This window comes from Cibotium barometz, chromosome 50 (genome assembly GCF_041138505.1).
Source record: "Cibotium barometz isolate CiBa-2024 chromosome 50, ASM4113850v1, whole genome shotgun sequence".
Lineage (NCBI taxonomy): Eukaryota > Viridiplantae > Streptophyta > Polypodiopsida > Cyatheales > Cibotiaceae > Cibotium > Cibotium barometz.
Genome location: NC_141095.1, coordinates 42,900,366 through 42,911,713, shown reverse-complemented (window position 1 = coordinate 42,911,713; position 11,348 = coordinate 42,900,366). Strand labels below are relative to the sequence as shown.

Here is an 11,348-nt window from a genome sequence, read left to right as displayed (position 1 = left end):
ACACAACCATGTGCAACAATGCAACGAAATCCTTTCCTAGTATAACATGTACCCTCGATAACAAAGACGCCAAATAAGCTATTTTCAGAAAATAAGAAACAAAAAAGTATTATTTGCAGGTACAAACAGCCAACCATGCCAACTAATATCTCATTGTTGGACAAAATCCCCTATGCTAACTACCACTTTCTGTATTAGCCTCCTTCAAGCAGCCTTGCAGAGCATATCAGACCAATCCCATAGCTACATAGGCAATCTAATCTCAGTACAAAATGACCTACTGGAGCTTCACACATTGAGCTACTTAGCCACAGCTACTATCTCTGGCTGCTTACTCAACAAGGGAGCACCTGTGACTGTTGACTACTGCCTCAACTCTGGGCGAACATAATCAGCATTAGCCGTCACAGCTATGTCAAGGGAAGGCCGCAATTTCGAGCATACTTCCAGAGCATTGTGAACAGGGTCAGACAAAAAGTTCCCTATAAGGTCCTTATTGATTGGAGCTTTTGTATCCACATCCACAAATGCCTACCAAGACATAAGCAATAAATCATGTAGAGATAGTCAATAAAGAGAATCGATCCATCTCATCAAGCTAACAGGCCATGCCTTGGTGAAGGGCACTTAGCATTGAAGCAAGGAAGATAAGTGCATACCTGCTGAGTTAGAATATAATCAAACCGTGGAGCCCACTTTCTAGAACCCAAACGAGCAGTGGTAGAGCAGTTGTCCACCATAAAAGCAACACCACGAGCATGCATGAAAGGATTCAGTGAGTCTACAGCTTCAATCACACTTTCATTCACCATTTCAGAGTAGGAATGACCTTTCTTTCTCAGAACTTCAATCTGCCACAGCACATTAGACAATAGCTTTTAAGGGCACGAATGCACACTAGAACATACATTTTAACCAGAAAAAAAAACTCACCTGGGCCATCATCAAAGCAATGTAAACTCCAGCAGTGAAACCATATAGTGGACCAAGATCCCCTTCTGGTCGCTCAGCCCGTACTCGCTCCCCTACCTTCCACATTCTTGTTTTGTCGATCTTACCCATGGGAAAGGCAGGAAGTCCATCTTTCTCCTGAGGCATCCCAACGGCCTGATGTGAGGATTTCGAATACAACAGCTGGCCCCCAGTACACAAATAATGACAAAAAGGGTGACAAAGCTAAAGCTAAACCTACCTGAAAGCGACGACCCGCCATAACCACACTTCGAATTTCATTTCCTGAAGCCACATCCTCGTAACATTCATAGAGAATATCCATGCAAGGGTAATATGATGCACTGTATGCAGTCTCAAACTCTTTCTTTCCTTGTTCATCCAAAACAGTGTAGACAGCCAACATTCCCTGAAAATACACAGTACAAAGAGGTGGGCATTCAGAACATTGAGTGTCACTGCATTCTACACAGCAAACAAACAAAATTTCAAATCAATGGAAAAGAGAGAAAGAAAGTCATTGTATTGTACCTTCGTAGATATTGTTTTGGAAATGATTCCAGTGATGCCTTCCACTGTGTTCCTGTAAGCATCTTTCTCAGTCATACCAGCCTCAGTGTATCTTCTGAATAATGCCTCCACCAATCCATGTACAGCACCAAGCAGAATACCTGCAGAAACATGTCTACAGCTGAGATTCAACTTTCAAACCAAACATCAGTGCCTAACACTAAGATTTCAACAGCTCAGTGACTGCACCTCTTTCACCATAGATGTCACTCTTGTATTCATCTTCCAATGTTGTGGCAAAGGTGAATGGTGATCCAAGGGCAATTGACCAACCAAGAGCTACATCAACGGCCCTCCCATCCACATCCTGAAATAGAAGCAATGCAAACCACTTAAATGAAGCCCAAAGTGTTGACAAAGAGTCTGAAGGAGTTACAAAAGAATAATCACAACAGGACCTGGTGAACAGCAAAGCTGGAGTTTATTCCTGCCCCATTGATCCCCTTGCCTTGCACATAAAGCCTCCTCACAGATGGACCCATGCCTTTAGGACACACGGCAATAACACTGATGTCCTTCCTAAAATCTTCTCCAACTGACTGCAGATGACCAAGTAGAAACCCATGGGAGAGCCCCAGAACTGCCTTTGGTTTCATAGCAGCAAATATCTGGCTGTAGTTGTCGGCCTGGATTAAATAGCAGAAGGGGACTTCGTTACAGCAACCGTATTGTATAGGACAGACTGAAGAAGGTAAACATTTACAAATAGTCGGCGTAGCATCACAAGCATGTAATACCAACCTGTGCGGCATCGGAAATAAGTAGTAGTACAAGGTCACTCTCGAAAACAGTCTCCAGAACATCACCTAAGGTCCCTAATTCTTCAGTGAAACCTGCTGCCCTGGCCTCCACTACCGACTTGGAGCCTTTCCTCAGGCCAATCTGCACACGCACATGGTGGGGTCAACATTGTACCATGAAGCATGGGAAAATTCTTCGCAGCTAGAGCTCACTGGAGCACAGAGAGAGAGAGAGAGAGAGAGAGAGAGAGAGAGAGAGAGAGAACACACATAACAGAACACATCTAACCAAAAAATGGATATAATGACCTTGACTTTCACATCTGCATTAGCCTCAGCAAGAGAGTCACGCAAGTTCTGTGCCTGTGCAGGGGCCTGTCCACAGGATTTACAAAGCCAAAAATTAAATAATTGAAATAGCTGTCTAAACTTGGATATTCTGTGGCAGAGTCATGATGTTAAAGAACAGGACGCAAGCTACTTTCTTCTTCCTTTCAGTGAGAATCGTTACCTGCGAGCCCCAGCCGATGACTCCGATTTGTTTGATACCTTTGAAGGCCTCGGGAAGCAATGGGAACAGATCTCTCCCGCCCTTCACGATATACTGCAAGCAACAAACTACGCCACTTTACTCCCAGGCATAGAAGCAAACATACGACGAGGACGCAGAGGAAAAGACGCTTACCTCGTCGCGGCCGGAAAGAATAATTTTCTCCTTCTTGAAAACCTTGGAGTCAAACTGCACGTCGATGCCACGCTTGGACGGTGCCGCCATCGTCATGGTGGTGGTGTTAGCGTTCCCAGCTCTGACGGCGGCGGACATGAGTCCCGACGACTCCGCCACCGCATTGCAGAATGCAAGCTTGGAGCCCAACCTCTGATCGCTCCGTAGCACCAAACACGAGGAAAAGCTGCTGCTACCAGCGGCGCGCATACATGGGCGCAGCGACGCTGCCGAGGAAGCTGCTGCAGGCGAGTGGGAGAAATGGTAAGCTAAGGCCATAGCTGTAGATCTCCAATACCGGAGCAAGGGTTATGGCTTCTGACTGTTTTCTAATGCATCTCTCTAACTTAACATGCACACTTGTGAGGCCATGTACACACGAAGGCGCCCCCCAAACCACCCGTGTAATGTTGGGCCGCCCATACACAGCAACGCCCAAAATCTGAGTCATCTGGTGCCCATGATTTTTAGTTTCACTGTTTGCAGTTGAACATGGATGGGCGGGGAGTCTAACATCCAATATGAAAGAAAATTTTTTGTCATCCTCGGAGTCTCCTCCCGCCAAGCTCCATTGCTTCCAGATGCTAAATCTTCAAAAATTTGCAATTGGCAACAACAAGCTTACAACAAATTAACAGGCGTGGGCTCTAACCCAGTCCTTGGTACTAAGTTGTGGTGTATGAAAAGATATACATGTACATGTGTGTGTGCATAGGGCCAAGAACACTATCTTTTTCTAGTAACCCCTCTCTCACAATCCAACACCTATTTTTTGATGCTCCTATGCTGCCACATGCTTTCAAGCTGTAGACAAATGTGACAGAATCTGCATGCACACCTTGCAATTGCATCTGTTGGAAGCAGTAGAACTACTTGCTCAAACCCATGCTCAACATATACTACACATATTGCATTCCACGAGGTTGCATCCTGAATGAGTAGCTTGTCAAATAATTGTATGTGGAGAAGGTAGGTAGTACTAAGTTGTAGCGTACTCCTTCTTAATTGTAGCTTGCGTAGTGTCCTTCTGAAATAAGGATGTGAGGTCCAAAATATGTATCTATCATGTCTTTAATTGTGACATGCATATAACTTGGTAAGCATCAAAGATGATAGTAGTTGTAAGGACACTTTCTCGTAACTAATGGCCTGAGTCATTTTTTAATTGTACTCCTATGTTATAAAAATTGAACTTGTGAATCTGGATTGAGAGAGTTGAGGTGGCTGCGGAGAGCCATCATTTAGTTGAGAGGGGTATTGACGTGCACACCTTACGCGTGTGAGGTACATGCCTCAGTACAGCGACGTGCTAACAATTTGCATATATATATATATATATATATATATATATATATATATATGAAAATTAGCATCCCTACATTTGATGCCCCTAGTGTTCTTACTTAATTTGGTGAGTCAAATCAAAGTCAAACCATGTTAGCTTTGAAATCTTTTCCATATCAATAACATCTCCAACGAATGATGCCATCCACATCATAAAAATAATAGAAGGAAAGAAGATACTAAGGATATTTCATCTTCGTATGGGTTCATTCTTCTTTGAAGGCTCCCTTGGTGTTGTGGTTTTTCACATGCAATTGTAAAAGAAAATCCATATCTAGAAAACAAACAATATGCATATCTCTAAATGTAAAAGACTTATTGTATATTATAACAACCATTAAAACCCTCATATAGACAACCAAATGGAGGAATTTTGGAGTATATTACCTCCTTGTGTTATATTGCAAATTTTAGCATTTTGGCTACAAATAATCATTGTTAAATGCTTTATTGAAAAATTCAATTGTAAAATGGCATGGGTGTTCCCCTCTCTCTCTCTCTCTCTCTCTCTCTCTCTCTCTCTCTCTCTCTCTCTCTCTCTCTCTCTCCGTGGATAGCACATGGCAACTACCACATGTAATGCCCAAGCTTGGGCATTACACATGGCTGCCTACGTGGACTGCATTATCCATGTAACCATGCCACGTGTAATGCCCAAGCTTGGGCATTACACGTGGCTGCCTACATGGACTGCATTGTCCATGTAACCATGCCACGTGTAATGCCCAAGCTCGGGCATTACACGTGCCAACGCAGCGTGGCATGTGCATGCCATGCATGCGACACATGCCATGCGGCACTTCCTATCATTGTCTAACCGCTTTTTAAGCCGTTAGACAATGATAGGAAGGACTCACAACAGCCCTCCCCCCTCAATGCCCCCCCCCTCAACGCGCCCTCTCCTTCACGCACCCTCTTCCCCCACATGCCTACAACATTCAACATGGCCTCTCCTTCAACAAGGCATCTCCTTCAACGCAAAATGCCTCCTCCTCAAACGCGATTGCAATCAAAGGGCTTCACTAGAAATCAAGATGAAATCGTAGTGTCGCAAGAAGTGGGCATGTCACAAGTGGCCACATCAAGCGAGGTAGCCAACACCTCTCAGTTGGTTGTCAGGGCTGCTCCTTCAACGCCCGGGCAACAATCGTATTGCCAGTAGTAGTGCCACGATTGCCGAAGAAGAGGAGTCCATAAAGGAGAGTTTTGGCCAAGTGGTTGATCGACACATCTAACCGAGAATAATTGGTGAGATAGCCTTTTCCAACGATAGAACAGGATCGTAACCAACTGCTTATCGGGGTGGGGTTTGGGACGGTCCCAAGTCCACACATTGGGTGGAGGACCACTTGGTTCATAATCATAATCGCCTTCCTAGAGTGCCTGTTTGTCGCCTCCTTTTACAAACCCGACAATTCGTACGAATGAGCATTCCATCGAGGGGTTAATTAAAAGCATGGAAGAGAGCACATACCAGTTCGACAATGGCAGCGTTCATTATCTCTAAGGGATTCCCTAGCCAAGAACCCTTTCCATTTGATCGTCGAAGTGCAGTCTGTCACAACCTATCATTGTCAATAGAGTTTGACATGATACTAGAGCTGATGAAAGGATGGCAACACATGGTTGGGAAGATGTTTATTGTGTGGGATGGCAACCATTGACTCAAAGCATGGAAAGACTAGGCAAAAACTAATCAAGTTGAAAGAGAGGAGGTTCCCAAGGTGATTTGTAGAGTGGTCTGAATCTTCGACGAGGTGGTGGAGTTCCTGTTGGTGTTGCGCATGATAAACAAGTAAGTGGATTGTATCTTGTTTTTTTGTGATTCAAATGAACAAACATCTTATATGTCATCATTTACCTTAGTTTATATGCATGCAAAATTGCCAGGGTCACTACCATTCATGTGCCGAACACAACGTCACATGATATATTTATGATGTAGCATGTGGGCCTTGCTGATCGACAATCGTTGTTGTCAAAGATCAATGACGCGGATCGTGCATGGGCTGAGAAAGCTATTACTTATCGAGGACCTAAGAGATCAAAGTGGCTGAAGCTTCCCATGGCACTCCACTCACATTTGGTTTTCAAGGTATGTGCACGCCTTGTTCTCAGAACATAATAAAGCCATGTTTTGATTTCAAAATAGGTTTCTTAAACATAAATGCATTACAGTCAGAGTTTGATGCCACGTACCAAGCCAAGGTCAATGGCTTGCCTGAGTGAGGGAGTAGAGAATACCTTTTGAATGCAAGAATGTTTGATAAGAATTACAAAGATTCCCTAAAGGAGACGGAGGTGCTATTTACAAAGGGGACATGAGCTAGCACAAATTGCCAACCCCAACTGTGGCAAAGAGTTTTTCAATAAAGCGATCTTCTACTAGGGCTGGGGTGAAAAGTTTAGCGAATTCGCTACTCCCAAGCTAGGAGAGATCGCTTAAGCACATATTCCAAATGGAGAGTAAGATCCCTAACTCTCTTGATACATTAAAATGTTTTTTATATGTAGGTAGAAACATAACACTGGTTCACAATGCAAGAAATGTAGGCTCCTTAACATATTGTGGCGAGTTTGCTATAAGGGACACCCAGATTTCGCCATTCCGCCATCTGACAAAGTGTTCTTTGTGTGGATCCATTGTCATGTGTACTAGCTCCAATTGATTGAGTGCACGCTACAATTGTACTCGAAGTTGGAGATAAGCTCACCGCCCGTAGCCAACATTGCACGAGAGAGCCACAGTGGACTTTGGGGTAGGTATCACGGATGCCCTCGAATCTTACAGGAAGACTCACTTTGAGAAGGTGTTCGTCGTAAGGTGGAAAGGGAAAATGTGGGCCACCTTCGATCCTCCTGACCAGCAACCACATCTACTGATGACCCTATCACTAGGAAAGCATAGTGGTACTTGGGCAGCAATATTCAATTTATGCCCCAAGATCAAATCTTCTTCTAACACATACTCAACCACAAAAAAACTTACACATAAGGGGGTTAGATTCTATATACATTGTTTGTTGAAAGTACCCCAAACATGGCATATTCAAGTCTTATGTCCTAACAAATCCCATAACTCGAGGGTCGTGAGATTGCGCTCTCGTTTGTAGATAAAGCTATGCTTGGATTGTGGTAATTTTATTGGAAGGTTCCAATCCAACCATAATTCTTGGGATATTCTGAGTAAGATATGTTGGAAGTTCCAGGTCCTCCAAGGTCTCTTTCTCCCATAATAGAAATTTCACAATGCATGCAGGAGTGTTCAAGGTGATTGTTTGCATAGATTTGTCAATTGAATACCATGATTCTCGTACCCAAGTGCCACCTAAGATGACATTATAGTCAAGGGAATCTGGGGTAACATGGAATCTAAATTCCACTTTTCCACCGATTGTTTGAGTAGCATAGCTAAACTAACCTGGAACTTCGATGTTTTGTCCCCCCATTGGCACCTCTTGCAAGAACATTGTCTTTAGGGATGATTTTAGGTTATCCTAATGACACCCAAGTGTCTATTGTCATGATGTTATAACTAGCTCGAGGGCTCATCAATGCGCGTTTGCGTTTAACATCATTGCCTATAGGGAAATCTAACGATACCCTGATAGAATATTCAAGAGGAACCATGGATGTTTCAATTTTTGTTTCAACTTCAGTTCCCGTTTTTGGTTTCATATTCCTATTCACTTTCATCCTCTTCTTGGCTCTTAGCTTTTTCAAGAGTACCTGATGTGTACAATGGCACACTCAGTCCTTTGACCACTTTAACTGAGGTCTGTGATATATAGCTTTTGAGCTCTTAGTACATGTACAACTCATGGTTAGCCTTTAAAGGTGCAAGGGTTGAAGCTATGCTAGCCTCACCACCATGAGAGAAGAGCACTCCTCCAAATGAGGATTTGAGAGACTGCTTAAATTTTGTAAGGGATTCATCGAATTCCTCATGTGATGTTTCACTTGCATCCTTCTTGCAATCTTCTCACATGACCCTCCTTAGTTTGATGAGTTCATGTTTGTAGAGAGTACGTCTTCCTCTTGAAAGGGGAAGCGATACTCCTCTAGTTTTTATATTTGGTTGCTTTTTTAGGTTTGACATTATGAGGTTCAATCACAACTGATGATCTTGTAGGACACTCAACAATGCTAAGCATGTTCTCCTGAGCTTGCTTTTTGCGTTCCTCATATGTCATGTGATCAGGATTTTCAATTTGGGGTGGTTGGGCGGGTTGTAGTTTCTTGATTGGACTGTGAGGTGCACTAAGTAATGAGTCAGAACTTGTTTCATCCTCACTAAGTGATGTACTTTAACTTGTTTTACCTTTTGACTTTCCTTGGTCATTATGTTTGCCCATGTGACGAGAACGAACTTTCTTTTTTGGTTTTTTGTTCTCTGTCTTACCCATGGGTTTTGTGGTTTGAGTGGTAGCCTTTGAGGTGGATGCTTCTACAACATGTGTAGCTTTTGGCTCTTTAGGGGTTAGGATCGCCACAAGCTCCTTTCCCTTGTCCTTTATTTCAACCTTGGTTTCGACAGTTTGTTGGCCCTTGTTTTTCTTAGATTTATAAGTTTTTGCTTCCTCTTTTAGTTTCTTCTTTAAAACATACTCTTCTACCCATTTCAAAGTGTGTTCTTTTGCATTATTTTTTATTGTTGCTCACACCTTGGCTTGCAAGAGTGTAAGCACATTCAAGGGTACTATGGTCAATTACCCATTTTGCACACTCAAAATGTTAAGAGTTGTATTCTGCGAGACAGGTTGCATTGAAGCGACTCGCCTTGGGCAATCTTGGAATATGTGATCGATGCCACATCGTTCACATATGGGTTGCAAAGTGTCAGTAATGGTAGGCATGGAAGTATTCCAAACTGTGCAGTCTGCAACTTTGTGCGGTCCATGACAATAGAAACACTCAAGTGTTTGCTTAATTTCTTCGGAGTAGTTTCTACCCTTTGGATTGTTGTTGTTTGGGGCATGGGAGACGAAGGTTTTGAGGTAATTATTTTTGAATTAAGACATTGGGTGTGTCGTGACCAAAGGTTTTGCAATGTATGCAGTACAAAAAGATAGGCCTATTGTACCCACATTAGGGATTAGGATGGACATAGTGATGGCAATGAACACAAGGAATTTCACTCATCACTTTGAAAGGCATTAAGGATGTTTGGTTTTGAGGGGGCTCATCCTCTCTTGGAGATTCTGTTTCAAAGTTTTTAAGCAAGCCTATATAGAATTCATGGAATGAAAATTTCAAGATCAATTTTTCTTTGGCCTTTGCTTCACTTGGTTTAGATGAGGAGTATCTCATATCGTGATCATCCTCCATCATGTTGTCATCTAAACATATTGCTTCTTTATAACATTGATCGAATGCTTTTGGATTGGATACAATGATTAAGTTGTGTAAGTTGTTTTGCTTTATGCCCATCATGAAACATCCCTTCAATTGAGCATCGTTTAGTTTTTTCCATGGCTCACATCATGAGTCCAAGATTTTTATCCGAAGGATAAAATCTCTAATGGTTTTGTTTTGTTTTCGCTCAATCAAACAGAGTTCTCTTGCTACACTCCACACTGATCACCTTGTCTTGAAAAGCCATGGATAAAGCCTATTTTCAAGGTCCTGAAGTTTATCTTAATCGCAGGGCATTAATGTGATGAACCATTGACTAACCTTTCCCACTAATCAAAGGTTTAACACATGTACCTTGGTGGGGTAGTTTGTATTTCCACAGGCTTCTGATCTCTATTCAAACATTTGTATGAAATGAATAGGATTGGTCATTCCATCGTACTTGCCTATGATTTTGGAAATCTGTATGGTCGTGTTATTGGATGAGTCATTGAGGCTGTGTGTGTGGGTGCTAATGTGGGTAGAACTTCATTTAGTCCTTGGGCAACCCCCCTTCCTAGATTAGTCAATATGCCCAAGGTTTGGGCATGTAGGGGTTGCAAAGGGTTGGTACCTAGCCCTCCTAAAGGTTTAGGACTTATGGTAGTGCTAGGCAAGGGACCAAAGCCCCGAGGGATTGATGTGACAGGGGGTGTAAAACTTCATGACACACATGGTAAATGGAATTGGGAGATGCATTTGGGGCATTGCTCTCAATGGCTTGAAGATTTCAATCATTGGGTTCAATGTGGGCGTGAGCCCATGTTATCCCTCTATTGTTGCAAATTGCTCCTTAATGAGCAAGCACACGTGTTTTTTTTGGTTGCTTTTTAAGTTTTCTTACAGCCTGTTACTACCTCAAGAGGCATGGGGCACCCTTGATTTGTTTAGGCGCTAAGCGCACGTTGTCGTGACGTGTGCGGTATCGCTGGGCAAGTGCGAGACTTCTGGCTGTGAGAGTAGCTTCAAATCCCAGCAAGGAAACAAAACATATAACTCTTCAAGGGGGTTATGACATCTCAATTTTGGTCGACATGTACATGTGCCAATTCACTTCAAAGCATCCCTAAATTCGGCTTGATGAATGCATATACGTTACGAGTCAAGAGCATGACCCGCTTCAAGCATAGATCTCCTGACCCTTTTTCCAAGTGCCTCATACATAACACATGTAGGCATAGCACAATCTTCAAAAGATTCCCATATACATGTAACCATTCACATAACATACTTCACATTTTGCCAGCTTCATCATATGAAGATGAGATTTTGATCTCTTGAAAACCTGCTTATTGAATCCAACAACTTCACAAAAGCAAAAATAACATATGGCATATATATATCATCATGTGATTTCCAAAAGCTTCATGTTCAAAACCCAAAATCAACCCTGCTTTGAGACTTTCAGCTTTCAAAGCTCAAAAGAAACCATCAAAATTTTTCCAAAGCCGTGAGTGCCCAAGCTTTACCAAGAATATAAACCAAACCTATAACCATTAAAAGTTTTACGATTTTTGAAAATCGTATATAAAAAGCTTATCTCATAAAAAAATGATTTCTCATTTTTGCCTCATTGCAATTAGCGCTGAACTCCACTCGTTGAGAAAATCAAGCAGCACTTCATG

At 42.5% G+C, this 11,348-nt stretch overlaps 1 protein-coding gene across 1 annotated transcript; it reads right to left on the bottom strand.

The window, feature by feature from the left end:
• Window positions 1-68: 68 nt before the first annotated feature.
• LOC147610125 (ketol-acid reductoisomerase, chloroplastic-like) lies at window positions 69-3,323 on the bottom strand. The gene is made up of 11 exons (XM_086787308.1): window positions 2,947-3,323; window positions 2,773-2,865; window positions 2,571-2,636; window positions 2,263-2,403; window positions 1,920-2,147; window positions 1,711-1,828; window positions 1,483-1,622; window positions 1,193-1,360; window positions 934-1,089; window positions 660-851; window positions 69-531 (listed from the first exon to the last, which is right to left on the bottom strand). The coding sequence occupies exons 1-11, from the start codon at window positions 3,262-3,264 to the stop codon at window positions 364-366; spliced, it is 1,788 nt and encodes a 595-aa protein (XP_086643434.1). The 5' UTR covers window positions 3,265-3,323; the 3' UTR covers window positions 69-363.
• Between the last annotated feature and the right edge of the window lie 8,025 nt (window positions 3,324-11,348).